General features: G+C 42.0%; 3 protein-coding genes across 5 annotated transcripts in view; 2 read left to right on the top strand and 1 right to left on the bottom strand.

Moving 5' to 3' along the window:
- Positions 1–135: 135 nt before the first annotated feature.
- Positions 136–8,331, top strand: cyp27a1.1 (cytochrome P450, family 27, subfamily A, polypeptide 1.1). 2 transcript variants are annotated; one of them, XM_015976202.3, is made up of 9 exons: positions 137–411; positions 617–798; positions 2,062–2,261; positions 2,327–2,524; positions 6,114–6,277; positions 6,495–6,661; positions 6,734–6,815; positions 6,943–7,143; positions 7,925–8,331. In XM_015976202.3, the coding sequence occupies exons 1-9, from the start codon at positions 175–177 to the stop codon at positions 8,039–8,041; spliced, it is 1,548 nt and encodes a 515-aa protein (XP_015831688.1). In that variant the 5' UTR covers positions 137–174; the 3' UTR covers positions 8,042–8,331. The 2 variants fall into 2 exon arrangements, with proteins under 2 accessions (XP_070409013.1, XP_015831688.1); XM_070552912.1 differs by lacking the exon at positions 2,327–2,524 and having other exon boundaries at positions 136–411.
- On the bottom strand, positions 3,592–8,901 carry LOC129165679 (uncharacterized). The gene is made up of 3 exons (XM_070552913.1): positions 8,740–8,901; positions 5,784–5,876; positions 3,592–4,053 (listed from the first exon to the last, which is right to left on the bottom strand). Exons 2-3 carry the CDS (start codon positions 5,862–5,864, stop codon positions 3,733–3,735), a joined length of 402 nt encoding a protein of 133 aa, XP_070409014.1. The 5' UTR covers positions 5,865–5,876; positions 8,740–8,901; the 3' UTR covers positions 3,592–3,732.
- Positions 8,803–15,941, top strand: part of tns1b (tensin 1b) — a 198,398-nt gene continuing 191,259 nt past the window's right edge. For both annotated transcript variants that reach the window (XM_070552899.1, XM_070552897.1), the window contains exon 1: positions 8,803–9,021. In XM_070552899.1, the coding sequence (XP_070409000.1) occupies positions 8,923–9,021 (99 nt within the window). In that variant the 5' untranslated portion in view covers positions 8,803–8,922. The remainder of the gene's footprint in view (positions 9,022–15,941) is intronic.

Below are 15,941 nucleotides of genomic sequence, written 5' to 3'. Positions count from 1 at the left end.
TAAATGATGGAGTACCTGGGGCCAGGTGGACTAAAGTAGGTGGTGAAATGCTATGAGGTCCCATAAAGCCTTCCCCGGTCCTGGGATGGATGGGTTAACCCGTCTGAGACGTGGCCCCTCCCTGCTCAGCTAGATGTAACAGGAGCCCTGAGCGTTTCCTCCTCTGCTCTAGTAATGGCTGCATGGATTTCACTCCGACTTTTACCTGGGAGCAAGCTGCTGCTGTCATGCCCCATTTCCAGGGGACAGGCCTGCATCAGGGGGGTGGGAAGGACCTCCACGACCCCGGGGGCCCTTTCTGCCTACCAGGACAAACTCCGGACCATGGAGGACCTCCCACATGTCAGGCAGCTGGAGCTGCTCTACAGGATGGTGTTTCAGGGTTTCCACAACCGTCTGCATGAGTTACAGGTGAGCCCTCGTCTGACACCTCTGACCTCTGGAGATCTCAGCTGCTCTGCGATCAGTACCTTTGTTTCTGTAGCAACCACAAGATCACGACAGCAAGTCTCAGATGACTGTGTTGCAGGACTGGTTTTGTTGACTTCAGCTTATCAAATGTACATCAGATTAAATCGCAGCAAGTTTTTCCAAAACAGTTCTCTGCTCCCTGCAGATCTTGGAGAAGCAGCTGTATGGACCCATTTACGTAAGTGGGTTTAAGGTGGTGGCTGTCAACTCCCCCCAGCTGCTGGAGGAACTCCTGAGGAAGGATCAGAAGTTTCCCTCCAGAGGAGACATGACCCTGTGGACGGAGTACCGTGACATGAGTGGACTGGGATATGGACCGTTTACAGAGTAAATCACCCACACGCTGATGCTCACAGTAAACTAAATCTTTGATTATTATTAATACTCAACCTTCTGGGCATAAAAACACCATGTTGCACAAAAAACCCTTAAAATAAAATATAAATTATTGAAGCAACGTTAATTAAAATAAATGTTATTTGCAAGTTTAGGAGCCTTTCAAATGATTCCCTGAAGAGGGACGATGGGGTGTTCTGCTTCATTAGGTGTGACAGTCAGCATGGAGTTAATGATCACCTCTAGGTTCTCAGAAACTAAATACCGACCTTTTCTGTTCAGAAACATGTTAAAACATGCGTCATGTTTATTTATTCATTTAGCAGACGCTTTTATCCAAAGCGTCTTACAATTTATAACCTATGGGGCATGTTGTGATCTGTGGGGGAAACCGGAGTACCCGGAGGAAACCCACGCATGCATGGGGAGAACACGCAACTCCACGCAGAAAGGCCGCAGCCGAGTTTTGAACCTGCAACCTTCCTGCTGCGAGGCAACAGTGCTAACCACTGTGCCACCATGCAGCCCATGCTTTATGAACATCCTGCAGATGGGAGGCAGGATTTAGTGAGCCAGACCATTTTGCATACGTTTTTCGTTACTGGGTAAACTAGAATCCTTTCCAAGGAAAATCTGTCCCACTTTTCTTCTCGAGTCTAAATCTACCTGAAGCCAAATCAGAGCCGAGTCTCAGTTTCAACAGCAAGCCTTTTCCTGTGTCTCCTGCTGCAGGTGGAAGACAGGATTGCTTTGATCCACCTGTCAGAAACCACAAACACATCAAAATTATCCAAGTGTCCCTTTGCTTCATACTCATTAGTTTCCTTGATTGAGCAGGAGGACTTGCCGAGGACAAGTGTAGCGTCTAACAAACCTCCCGTCCTCAGCGGACGATTTGTAAAAGCTGAAGGTGCAGAAACGTAATTTTAACCTTCGCAAGGAGGCCGCAATCAATCAGTTAGACATAAATAGTGCAGATAAACCTTCCTTTCAAAATAAAACACAATCTAAGCTAAAGAGTGGGAACATTTTAAGACGGGTTTCTGAACTGCAGCCTGTGGGTCATTTGTGATTTCATGCTGCAAGAATTCATATTTTATAAAGCAAGTTTGTTATTTTATTTAATTTGACAGTAAATAAAACCAGAGACCATTGCTGATTGTGAGATCCATTCATAAAACCACAGATTTCACATCATAGATACTGAGATTGGTATTAGAGCTCATGTCTGCAGTCCTCTGTTTCTGCTCCAAGGGAAGGAGAACGGTGGTACCAGCTGAGGGCGGTGTTGAACAAACGAATGCTTCATCCGAAGGACTCTGCTCAGTACGGCGGCATCATCAATGAGGTCGTCGCCGACTTCAACAAGAGGATCAGATATCTGCGCCAGCTCAGCCCCACAGGAGATCTGGTTCCTGACGTCTCCAAGGAGTTCTACATGTTTTCGTTAGAGGGTTTGTGACAAACACACACTCCTGATGATTCCGTTTCTCCTCCTGAACATGTTCCTGCTGCACAGGGATTTCTGCCATATTGTTTGAGACGAGGCTTGGGTGTCTGGAGGAGGAGATCCCTGCTGGTACCGGGGAGTTCATCAGCTCCATAGCTCAGATGTTTTCCTACAGCATGCCTGTGGCCGCTTTACCAAAGTGGAGCAGAAGTTTGCTGCCTTACTGGAGGCGCTACATCGCCGGCTGGGAGGGCATCTTCAGCTTCGGTGAGCTGCTGAGGCCTCACAGCAATGTGCCTTTAGTTAAAGTTGGCTGTAGTGTGAAGAAGTGAGAAACTTTGACCCCACGTAGGCGACTAGTCACAGTAAAAAAACAAAAGTGAACCTAAATGCACATTTATTCCATATGAACCACACAGAAAACCCCGATAAGTTCAGTCTACTTAAAAAAACCAAGGTAACCTGTTGCCTTAAAATTTTTAAGTAATGAAGAATTAGTTGAATAGATGCAGCTGAGTATGTTCAATGTACTTAAGGCCTTAATGGGATTAAAGATTTAAGTTGAATACACAAATACCAAAAGTTACATTAACTTAAGATAATTAGTTTAACCAATGCCCCGCCATCCATTTAGTTAACTCAACTCATCAAGATCAAGAAAGCCTTACTCAATTACCCATCAAATTACTTACTTACCCAATTACCTATCAAACTACATTGCGTATTCTAACTCAACAAACTTAACTTTTATAATACATAAAAATCAAATTATAATATTCAATCCAAAGAGCCAAATAAATACATACAAAATATTTTATTAAACATTTAAATCTCAAATTGTCATGGAATGACAATAGAATAAAGAACTGAAGGGTAAAAAAAACTCCCAATTTTATTATTATTATTTTTTTTACACAGAGCCCATACTCTACCCTCTATTAGGCACACTGAAGAAAAATAAAAAGTATTCTGACTTTAATCTCAGAATTCAGACTTTTTTTTTTATCCTGAGATGAATGTTTAAAAAAGTCAGAATACTTTTTATTTTTCTTCAATGGCCCTAATCCTCTTCCGTACCCCTCCACCTCCTCTCAACCCCCCTTCCTCTTAACATTCAGGAATGCATGAACATGAACCAAAAGTTTCTCTAAATTAAATAAAAAAAAGGCATGTATGGGCGTGATAAATTAAAACTATAAAAATACACATCCAAAACCGCACTCTCCTCCTTTCTCTATACCTCACCCTTACACTCCCCTCCTGCCTCTAATGATTTCCCCCCTCATTATTTACTTTTTAGTTAGTGACATTTTAGTTTGTCCTGCACTTTTCTCCTTTTTAAATATGCTCCAATTAATGTTGTCAACAAAATGACATAATGCAGATGAAAGTTGATGTTTTCCTTAATTGCCAATTTTCACTGTACATAAAAAATATGACATTTTTATCTTTGCAAAAGGAGGTAGATCTGGATCTCACATTGCAAGCTGATTCCTGAGTGTTTGGAGTTTTGGTGTTAGATCTGACTCACCCAAGTTCAGAAGTATCTGTTGAATAAAGTCAAATGTGTTTTTCATGTACTTTGGGTAGTTGAGATGCAGTGCATAAGTAAGTCCAAAGAGGATGTACATGGCCTGGGACAGGTTCTCGGCATCCATCGCAATCTTGCCCTCCAAGATGATTCCCACTGAGGATGTATGATGGTGAAGGGACTGCACGTGTGTGCACGTGTCCTGTTCACGGCAGAGGATCCCCACTGGAACATCACTCCACAAACTGTCTTCACCGTCAGTGTCCTAAAAAAAGGAAAAAAGCATAATCACGTCCAAATTACGAAACAGTGCGATACTGGTGACAAACTAAAGCAACAAGTGTTGTCCCTCATGTAGTTACTGATTTACACCAGAAGATGGCAGACATCTGTAGCTGTAACTACAGTCTGTGCAACATTTTTGGGTGTGTAACCCCTGCCATGATGCCGAAAGGCCGATTCATTACTGAGAAAGCCCTTCGCAAAGACCTCCTCCAACTACCATTTTTATTTGTTTTAAATTATTCTCTGTGGTCTTATTATTATTCCATTTATCGCGAAAATCACCAACACCTGTGGTGTTTTCTAGTATTTTTTAAAAACAGCAGCATTAGTTCATTAGAAATTATCCCCTGGGTTGGGAACGGAACCTTTAGAACCTTGGAAACATTTCCTCAGAGCCTGAGTGGGCAGGAGTGGAGTTTAGGCTCCGCCCAGGAGGAATGTGACATCACAAACACCAGCAGCTTTAGTCTGACTTTTTTGGTCTGCTACAGATTCCCGGCAATTTGAATGCAGAAATACTCAAATGCAATTTTGAACTTAATTTTCTTCACATATGTCATATAGAAAAAAAAATGCAAAAAAAAAAAAAGAAATAAATAAAAACGTTAAGAACAGAAAAAAAGATTTTCATTGGAGTGGGTCTTTAAAGTAATAGGTGTCTAAAGAGAAATAATCCCCCTTTGATATTCAGTTGTCCAAGGAGAAACAAAGTGAGGCGCTTTTTGGGCGCAGTTACAGTGAGTCCAACTCGCCTCGACATTCACCAAGAAGCACATATTATGCCCAATACTTTGTTTCACCACATCCAGGGTGGGAAGGAAGGTACATGATAGGGCTAACAGGGGTGGTCAAAACAAAACTAATGGTGACAGACAGGGATGCACCGATTGCAGTTTTCTGGCTGATCACCGATCATTAGACAACCTTAACTGTCAATATCGATTTTTTGGTCTATCCCATTTATTTTATAACTGACAGCCAATTAATTCAATGTTTTAATTTTTATTAAGAACATCGATATGAATACTCACCAAACTTGAGGTAACTTCCTCAAATATAAATGAACATAAGCATTGCTGTTTGAACTACAAAATCACATTTCTTCTTCCAGACTTTCATTTCTTTAATTTTGTAAAAATAAATAAATAGATAAATAAATAAATAAAAATAAAAAAGAGGATACCTGTTATGACACAATTGTTTAAAAAATATTCACATTATAACTGGGTTTTCAAGTACTTAATAAAATAGATTGGTGGATAAGACCAATTTCTCATGGAAAAATGGCTCAATTCCAATTCCCTCAAATTAACTGACTGTTTGACTGCAAACCGACAGCCTCACTAAAGACAAATTAGAAACGTAAATTTCCTCCGATTACAAACTTTGAGTAATAATGATTTTTCAAATTTACAGTATGCCTTTAACTAACCACATTCAACCTGTTACATACAATGATATGAAAAAATATTTAATGAATATTATTTTGAATGAATAATATTTTCTTAAGCAACTGTAGCACCTAAAGAGTTAATTAATGACAATAACAGAAAAAAAGTAATTCTAACCCAAAATTGTAGAGAGCGAGAAGGGGAGCTAGACAGCAAGGCAGAGAGAGCAGAAGGGACATTGGGGGAATGAGGATAAAATATTAAACGTGTAACGCGGGAATGGCGTGACATTAGGTAAAAAAAAAAGTAAGTTCCTCACAAAGCAGGCCTTGAAGAAGGCAGATGGATCATCACCGAGAATGACTGGAAGCCCCCTGAGGACCAGGGATCTAACCTCCATCACATCCGAAGCCTGGTGGAATGAGAAAGAATTTCACTATTTTAGAATAAGGTCCATATCTCATTCTAAGAACCATGCTCTTTGCACATAAAAAACCCAACCACTTATCTGGGTTTTCCTAGGTTGGACCACCAAATATGTAGGATCTTTTTAAAGCTCTTTTTAGGTGTTTTAGTGTTAAGTGTAAATGAGAGAATCTAATTCAAAGGTGAAAACCTCCCGATCCCTTCATTCCTCCTTTCTCTCCAGCTAAAACGTTAATCAACAAGAAGATGGAGGACATTCAGCAGCGACTGGATAAAGACCAGGATGTTCAGGGGGGATACCTGACCTACCTCCTCTCTTACACTCAGATGAGCGCTAAAGACGTGTACGCCAGCATCACCGAGCTACTCTTAGCTGGAGTGGACACGGTAAATCAGCCTCCTACACAACGTCTAGAATAATGTTGGTGGTGACTGCTTTTACAACCAAGGTTTAAAGCGAAGGTCTCGTTCCATCAGTTGGAGCTTTGAGTTAGGATTGAGGATGACTCTCAGTTACCAATACACAGAATTTTAGACCAATAGCTGTAAAACTGACCAAGTTATCGCTGAACTTTGTTATTGTGTTTTGACTTTTGTTTGAAAGACCTCCAACACCCTCACATGGACCTTGTACCAGCTGTCTAAGAACCCTAAGGTCCAGGACAGACTTTACGAAGAAGTGTCCACGTCTCTCCCAGCCGACCAGATCCCCACCGCTGCAGAAGTCACCCGGTTACCTTATTTAAGGGCTGTTATCAGGGAAACACTCAGGTATGATTGTCAGAGACTTTTATTCCAATTTGAGCCTTCCTCTTCTTTAAAAGCCTTGGTGCTGTTTTACAGGATGTACCCTGTGGTTCCCATGAATGGCAGACACATGACAGAAAGGCCCGTTTCTGTTGGCGGATACCTGTTTCCGGAAAAAGTGGGTCAGATTTTATGTTTTTGATGTAATGCTTGTTGTTAATGACTTAATTTTCTTAGAGGATTAAAGTAGAGCTGCTAGAGTTTTTATTATTGGAATTCCATCATTTTGTCTTTTGTTTTCTCAGACTTCCTTCGGGTTTTCTCACTACGCTATGAGCTACGACCAAGATGTCTTCCCAGAGCCGTTCACGTTTAAGCCGGAAAGGTGGCTCCGTGATGGGCGCCAGAAGCCGAACCCATTCGGATCCATCCCGTTTGGCTTTGGGGTGAGAGGCTGTGTTGGTCGTCGGATCGCTGAACTGGAGATGTATCTGGTTCTGTTTCAGGTGAGTTCAGAGAAAATAACCAGACATGAACACTGAGTTGTTTGGACACAAACAGGAATCCTGGTGAGCGTTTCAAACCAAGAAACACAGTTTCCTGTCAAGCATGGTGGAGGTAGCATCATGCTGTAGTAATGGTGGGTTCTACCAAGTGGACGGAATAACAATAGGCTTTATTTATTGCACATTTCATACACAGAGGCAATTCAATGTGCTTTCCAATTAGCAAGAACATTAGAATCAATGTGACAGCAAAATTAAAATACACACAAATTATATTTAGATTTAAATATTAAAAAGAAAGAGACAAAGTTAAAGGGTGAGCAGTTACAGTGCAGAAGGTGCAGCATAAGAAACATTCATTCAAAGGCCAATGAATACATGAAAGTTTTCAATTTAGATTTAAAAGTTAGTTGGGGCAAATTTCTGTTCATGTGGATGCTGATTCCATCAGCATAGTAGCTAAAAGCAGCTTCATCCTGTTTGGTTCTGACTCGAGGTTCTACCAGCTGACTGTTTCCTAAGGACCTCAGAGCCCTGCTGGGCGTAGATACAGGAAGGACCTCCAACTTGTATTCTGGCCCCATGTCATTGAGTGATTTATAAACTAGAAGTTAATTCTGTAGTTTACTGGTAACAAAGTAGAGACCTAAGAATAGGAGTGATGTGCTCGGTTCCCAATAGGACTGTACTAACTGCTTCATCTGAGCAGCAAAGTGGTAAAAAAAAATTTTTAATCGAATAAATGTTTTGCATTATACTTTACTCCGCATGCCTTTTTCAGCTAATTCGTCAGTTTGAAGTTAAAGCAAACCCCCGAACTGGAGACTTAAAGAGCATCAATCGCACCGTTCTGGTTCCAGACAAGAAACTCAATCTGCACTTTGTGGACAGAGGATGAAGAGATCAGGTTTACACACCAGAAAGCATCAAAATTGTTCCTATTTATGAAAAATCAGGTGTGTTTTGGTAGCAATGGTAGTTGGCAAAGAGGCTGGAATAAGAACCGAATCGTTTTGTTTGTTTCTAAAAACATTTTTGTGATGTTATAATCAAGTTGTCCAGTCAAAAAATGCATATATGATGATTTACAGTTAAAGTGCATAAGTGGATGAGATTCAGAATAATAAAATGTAAATGAATTCTGCTTTCTGATTTATTTCTTCAGAGTGAATAAACATGCGAAAGTTCTAAAGTTTCATGTGTTTTGTGTATTAGACTTTTATTGTGAAGGATATACAGGAAGTTCTTCTCTATTTAGATTTGCCTGTAGAAAAAGATTTTTTTAATCTTTGCGCCACTTTGACAATCCTCCAGCAGGGGGCGACATCACCTCACAGGAAGCAGTTCTAGCTGACCGGAGTAAAAAAAGTTCTGAGCCTGGAGGTCATTTAGGATCTGAGTAGATCAGATATGAAAAATACCAAATAAAATCATTTTCTTTTACTTCACAAATTCAACACAGAACATTTCCACCATAGATGAAGCTGCAGGCGGAACGTGCAGTCAGGGTTTGAATGACAGTTCAACCCACCAATCAGAGGACGCTGTGTGGAGTCGGACGTAAAGGTGAGTAGGTGATAGACGCTGAGGACGTACCTGTTAGACCAGAGTCTGTCCTCCATCAGGGACACGGGTCCAGAACCAGAGTCGAACTTCTGAAGCGATGCCAGTGGAGAGGCGTCAGCCTGCGGGGGGTTAACACCCGGAATGCTCCGAAAGTTCTGACCCGTACCGACAGCAGCGGGAGAGGAAACCCAACCGAACCGAGTCGGACCGCTGATGGGATGCACGGTGAGCTTCATCTGCTGTGAAGAAGACTTTCTGCCGATGTCCGTTCACCATCATGAGGATGAGAAGAAGGAAGGGAACCTGACGGAGGTAAGGAGCTGGGAGGCGCGTGGTCCTCAGGTTGCTCCAGTCGTTCTGAAGCTCCGAGTTTGTCTTGAAACTCTTCTTCTACGTTCCCACCAGTTTCTGATCATTTTCAGTGGATTTATAAAAGCTAAACTCAAGTGATGAGCCAGAAAGGGGCATCAGGTCCTGGTTCAGGATTTATCTGGACCCATCTACAGTTTTTTCACCCCCACGTGTCTTCCCCCCCGGGACATTTCAAGTAGTTTTTTTAACTTGTGAATAATTACTGAAAAGCCTCAGTTCAGAGAAACCGAGTTCATGGTCTTCTGGGATGACAGCTAGTATGAGTTAAGACCTCGTGTGCTGCTCATCCAGTTCAGGCATAGGCGTCATTTTAACCGGGGACGCCGGGGACATGTCCCCGGCAAAATTTGTGATTGGCAGCTGTGTCCCCCCACTTTCAAAAACGCCTGCTGATGAGGATTTTTTTTTTACCAGCTCAGATCTTATCCAGGGGTCGGCAACCTGTTCCCATCAAAGAGCCATTATTACCCGTTTCCCACAGTAATTCTGGACGGACCTTAATAAGCAGTGACTTAAGTGAAGCAGGCTGGTCGCGCTAGAAAATTTAGTTTAAAAAGACGTCATAAATGTTTTCCCCCGTCATTTTTATTTATAAAATATGAAGTAAAAACTCACAATTTAATTTTCATTCATTTGTCATTAATATGTAGTCTACACCCGTGCGTTAACCATCTTCCAGTAAACGCACAGCATCCAGCCCACCTCTCCAAATGCCTAAAATGTGCATCAGCCGCTAGTTAGGCGCACCATCAGCTGATCAGCCCAGACAAGAGCAGAGCAAATAGAGACAGAATAGAGGATGATTCTGTCTGGATGTGGATGGAGATTACATTTTACAGCAGCCTGATCATCATTTAAATACGTAAACCATCACCTGTCTTCTAGTCCATGCTGTCAGCATATATTTTAATTGGTGTGTGTGTGTGTGTGTGTGTGTTTTCCACTTCAAACACTGGTCTAACCAACCAGACCAGCGTGTCCAGTAACGTATTAATGTTACAATTAAACAGTTTCCCTTCATGTAGGCTAGGAACATTTCACCTGCCGTGGCCCGACCGCTTCTGCTCCACACGAACTTTGTGCGTGATCAAATGTCTCTACGCATCATGCGTCTCCATATTAGAGACGGGAACAAGCGCTGTTCAGCTAGTTTCATAATTTCATAAAAAGAACATTTTTCCAAGTGACACATCCCTCAGAGAGACCGGGTTTCCAGACCGCTTCAGTGGGAGGAAATCATTGCATGCACCATGGTTCTGCGCTGCGCTGCGAACCCCTCAGATCTTCAGCTCACTGTCCACCGTGGGCGCTCCGAGCCGCGCTGAACACAGTGTCCAGTATAAAGCTCTGATGTTCTGATGGGAATATTTTACCTCTGCAATGTGCGTAAACGATTAAAATGTCAGCTCATCCATGCGCATCAGTGTGCGTCGGGGTAATTCTTTCAAACCAAGCAACATCCTTGAGTTCATCTGTCAAAATAAACAGTCAAATGGAAATATATGTAACCTGCCGTTTAACTGTTTTGCCTTCTTGTGAAGATTGTTGCAAAGAGAAACAATTAAACTTGATTAACCCCAGAGCCACGCAGAGAACCAGAGCGCATGTGGGAAGGTTCCTCCCACTGAAGCGAGTGTTTTCCAAACCCGGTCTCTCAGAGAGACTTGTCACTTAGAAAATGTTCCCTGATGATGAAACTTTGGCTGAATAGCGCTTGTTCCCGTCTCCAATGTGGCGACACATCCAGGAGCCGTCTGAGGAGAATCCCAGAATCTCACATCGTCTTCAGCTAATAAAGCGCCTATGATTACGCAAAAGCGTGACGCGTCAACCCGGTCTCACAGTAAGACCAGGTTGGACCTGTTCAGGTTTACGCAGACAATCTTTACATTTAGAATTGGCATACAGATGTAAAATTAATGCAGTAAAATATAAAGCATTTTATTTAAATATCCATTCATTATTTTACAAACACAGAGCCGCATCAGATGGATGGAAGAGCCGCATGCGGCTCCAGAGCCGCCGACCCCTGTGCTAGCCTACTTTATTGTCCCCAGCAATTTTTAAACCCCACTCAAGTGTATGGTTATTGTCCCCAGCAATTCTGGAAACAAACTGACGCCCTTGAGTTCAGGGTGCAGTGATTTAACTTACTTATGTTTTTACACAACGCCCCTTTAAGGACCAGTTTGTTTACATTCAGATGTAGATCCACCTGTGATCTATAACCCAGCTCATGATCTTTATATGGGACATCAGATATGACGATTGACCTTTGCTTCTAATCAACAAACTCTGTCAGAGAAACTTCTCATGCACTTTAGTTCAGACTGATATTTTGTCTTTAAATTTTCTCCTAAAAACATAAAAATTTCACCTGTAAATTTGTTGGTTACCTTCTGCTGACGGGCGTCTGGTTTAATTCTGCTCTGCAGCTGGATGCTATCAGTTTTATTGAATGTTTTTGTGTTTAAACAGTTCTGTAATCTTGAGAATCAGTTCCACATATTTTAGTCTGTGTTTGGGTAAACAAGCCTCCTATCAGCACCTCGCCTCCTCGTCGCTGTGATGTGGGTCCAGTTTGATCTCATCTTCCAGCTTTAAAGCAGCAATCCCGAGTTTTCCACCCTTTCAGGAATCATTCTATATATGTGCCTCCATAGCCTGGCCATGACCCCTAGACAGAGCTCGGTCGTGGGGCGGAATCTACGGTTGTCTTTCAAACTTTTCCACATGCAAACCAATCAGAGCAATGGACACTGTGAAATATTTATCGCTATAGCAATCAGTCAATGGGGCAGTCCACCGTACACAGTAGTAGTAGTAGAAGAAGAAGCAAATACATCTTTTTTTAAAATAAAACTTGAGAAATTCTAACTGTTCATTACTCAAAGAAAAGTACAAATAGGTTACAGTTGATTCCAAAGCTGTTTCAAACAAGCGGTGTTCCTGAGCCAATGCCATCTTTGTAGTTTATCTCCATCACAGCTGCAGTTCAAAGCCCACCTAACAAACGTAAAGTGCTGAGATTGGCAGGACACCAAACCGTGCGGGCCAATGGTAGACCTGCTGAGGGTCTATTGGAGCGATGCTAGACTGACATGCAGAGCTTCTGTTATGGTCGGTCTTGATTTCTAAGCTAGAATTGTCTATGTACTTTTAGAAACCTGTAAAAGTACCCTGTACTGTGATATAATTTGGCAATACATACTTTTTTTTTTTTTGCTAAGCCCGGCCACCGTCCCTTAGAGCCCCATGCAATTTGAATTGAGCACAGTGCTGCATTAGCCAATAGCGTTAGACGTCCACTTACCCACAGCTGTCAATCACAGAGCGTTTGAGGACATACGTAGACTCATGCAGAGTTGGCAACATTCCTTATGGACAATAAATCTATATATATGAATAAAAAGCATAACAAAAGAATAATAATTCTATAACAATGTGTTTTTACTCTGCTGGCCATCTAGAGGTTATGCATTCACCGATAAGAGGTTGCTCCCAGCCATAAACACACGAGTAGGGAGAGGAGCTTAAGGTACGATCCATCTCTCTAAGAAAACCTTTGGATTTCTGCTTGAAAGTAACATTTTTTAAACTTTAATCTAGAGCTTAAACATCGATCTCAGTGGTTGTTGGGTTGGAAACTTGACCAGTATTTGACACCACACTTCACTCCTCTGCTGACCAAAAACTGCACTATCGTTTTGTGAACTGGGTAGGTGTCTTTACCTGCTCTATAGCTGTTTTGCTGTATTGCTAGTGGTTAGCATTTTCAGTTCACCGATTTTCAATAAAAAGGACAAAAAGAAGAAGTTTGCTCTTTCTTTTGGCGTCATGGCGGAGCCTGGAAGTAAAAGTATAGCCGTTTTCACAAAACAATGCCGTCAATTAGCTGCAATGCCGTGGTGGAATCTACGAGCTTTAGGTCGTTTATAAGTGGTCGGACCGTGGCGCAATCATGTCTTTTTTTCTAAATTGTATGTGATGGCGGTACAAAGGGGGTATGGGGCGGTATCTGCGCTGCTGCAGACTTTCGTTTATCTTGGACATAACTTGCTTTTTAATGCGATCGAAGCGGCAATGCAGTTGGATGCTAACAGTCGCAGCCTTGAACAGCATAGAGGAGGGAGTTTCCAAAATGCCTCCAGACTTTAACAAACGTTCTTCTTTTCCTTCACTGAGCCTCGTTGTTGTGTCGCTGGAATGTTAAAACAAAGTCTCTCAAAAAACTTGTTGGGAGTTTCTGAGTTTAGGTTTTGTGAGTTAGAAAGTGTGAGACAACTTTGGGAGGGGTTGGAGATCAACCTTCAAATAAATTGAGACAAAAAAAGACACAAAGTTGCAATAAGATCTGAATGACAGCAGCCATACATGACCTAATCAGAAATAAAGCTTCACTTCAGGTTCTCTGGAAACAAGACAGTCTGGTTTGTTTGAAACTGACACCCCCTCCAACACCTTTATGAGTCGGGCAAACTTTTCGGTAAGATTTGTTGGATCGCCATGTGAACAGTTACTTTAGATGCCAAAATGACAGGCTAGCCTTAGCCACACTTTAAGCTAACTCTCATGCATGAATAGAGCTCGGGAGTTGACGTCACTTCTCCCGGCATGCAACAGTTAAAATCGAAACGGCGCCATCTTGGCAGGCAGAAGCCCGCAGCTGGACTATTTGTTATTGTCAGAAAACGCAATCAAACGGGAAATATGGTAGATTCCTGTTGTGCCCCAGGATGCAGAACAGACGCGGATGACATAAGGAATGAGCCATCTACAGGATTCCCCAAGATCCAGAACACCGCAAACGTTGGATCATTGTAATAAAACACGCTAGTGACCGGGCTGAAATGAAGCTGTGGGATCCCGAGAGTAAAGGTTTTCGCTTATGCAGCGACCGCTTCATATCAGGTACTTAAACCAACGTTTCCTCAACTGTGTATGGTGTTTATTTTAAATGCTTTTATTACGATTCTTAGTGGGCTTCCTAAACTTATTTTGGCGTGGCTTTTTCTGTCTTATTACTCATAGCAACAAGTAAACGTCACGTAAAACGTTGCCTCGTGAGTTCTGCGTGCTGCCTTTTACGTGTTTTATGATCACAGCAATTAACTGGCTAAGCTGTATTTAATTTTTAAGCAATGGTTGATCAATTGTCAGATCACACATAAAAAGCACTTTGGATTGCTATTATCTGTCTCACCGAGACAGATCTCAGACAGATCCTGAGACGCTCCTGCCTCACACATTTATTTTATTCACGGAAAAAAATCAGACTAGTGATTTCTCTTGGTGTTCAGTTTATACATTCAAACAGCACAGCACTCTATTTAAACTACTTACGTGTAAATCTATGTTATTTGCCCATCCATCCATTTTCATCCGCTTATCCGGAGTCGGGTTGCGGGGGCAGTAGCGTCGAGAGGCCCAGACTTCCCTCTCCCCAGCCACTTGGGCCAGCTCCTCCGGGGGAATCCCAAGGGGTTCCCCGGCCAGGTCCGGTAAGAAGTCCGCTCCGACAGCTTCTGGCGTTTTTAAAAAGTATCCCAGGGGCACGGTAAGGGTCGGAGATGTTTAGTCTATTTAATTTCTGACAATATAAAACGATTTCTTCGGTTTTAAAGTGTGAAGTAAACTCTGACGAAGTAAAATCCAAGCTGATCCCGTTCATTTTGTTTACCTTTGTTGCCTGCCAACATGGCGTCTACTCTCTGAGAGTCACGTGACGTCCAGAGCTCTATAGGTGACTTTTATGTGGAAAGAGTTTTCTCACTATTTAAACAACATAATGATGTATGGAATACATGAAATACCCGATTCAATGATTCACAGATATATTTAAAGTGACAGTGTGTCGTTTCCTGCCACTAGGGGGCAGTGCATACATTTCAGGGTAGTTTTACACCATATTGCCGTGACTAGTGTAGCGGAGGCAAATTGATGATTTTATCTGTTATGACCACGAAGATGTAACATTCTAAATAAATAAAAAATGTTAACCTGCAAGGTCTTTATTGTAATTATTCAGAAGATTCTAGTATTTAATTCTGAAGATCTAGGATCTTTGCTTTTTCAATGATCAACCACACTTTGTGTTACTTCAAGAAAGAGTCAAGTTTATAAAAGTAAGAATTTATTTTACAAACAATTTAAAACATGACTAATGAATTAAGCATTTACTGTGAGTGAATGTAACTAAACGTGCTGAAGGAACCTTTGTGTGAATGCGATATCAGTCAGAGCTTCCTTATCAAAATAAGCTGAGTTCTGGTGAAAAGAATTTGGTTTGCTCAAAGCTATAAAGTGGTTATCATCAAAAATACATTCAGACGCAATCTCTCTGTGTTCTACCTCACCCTTTGATGACCCTCGTCACGGATCCGAAGGTCAGAGGTCGGATAAACTCGGGGCGCCCAGGTCCGGTAGAGTGACCACAAGCACCGACTTCTCCAGTCCAGAGTTGTCAACAGGCAGCACAGGTTGGAATCAGCTCGCATCTCAGGAATAGCTCTTCAGGAGTTGAACAATATCAGCTTTGTTCTGCAGGAAGTGTTTGCTGTCTCAGCTTCGTAGGTGCAAAAATAATTTTGACAACGTGTCAAAATCTTTGATGGTTGCAGAGATTTTGCTACAGATGGCCGGTCTGAGCGATTCTCTAGAACTGTCGAGTCTCTCAGCATGTTTTAGTTTTAAAGTTTAGTTGTTATGGTTTGGACAGCCAATCAGAGGCTGACAAGTTTGGAGATGTTACCAAGGCAACTCAGAAACACGCCCTCTTTGGTACAGGATGTTCTGACTGGGTTAATGCTATGTGTCAGGGTTTAACTTAGTCGTACTTGTTATTGTGTGAGCAGGTGTGG

This window comes from Nothobranchius furzeri, chromosome 7, assembly GCF_043380555.1.
Source record: "Nothobranchius furzeri strain GRZ-AD chromosome 7, NfurGRZ-RIMD1, whole genome shotgun sequence".
NCBI lineage: Eukaryota > Metazoa > Chordata > Actinopteri > Cyprinodontiformes > Nothobranchiidae > Nothobranchius > Nothobranchius furzeri.
This window is presented reverse-complemented; position numbering and strand designations above follow the sequence as displayed.

Bases quoted from the DNA above. Each gene is read 5' to 3' on its own strand.
- LOC129165679 (XM_070552913.1), bottom strand. From the start codon at position 5,864: ATGGAGGTTAGATCCCTGGTCCTCAGGGGGCTTCCAGTCATTCTCGGT. The intron at 4,054-5,783 runs GTGAGGAACTTA...TCCTTTTTTTAG, and splicing joins CCTTCTTCAAGGCCTGCTTT to GACACTGACGGTGAAGACAG.
- cyp27a1.1 (XM_015976202.3), top strand. From the start codon at position 175: ATGGCTGCATGGATTTCACTCCGACTTTTACCTGGGAGCAAGCTGCTG. The intron at 2,262-2,326 runs GTTTGTGACAAA...CCTGCTGCACAG, and splicing joins CTACATGTTTTCGTTAGAGG to GGATTTCTGCCATATTGTTT. The intron at 6,278-6,494 runs GTAAATCAGCCT...TTTGTTTGAAAG, and splicing joins TCTTAGCTGGAGTGGACACG to ACCTCCAACACCCTCACATG.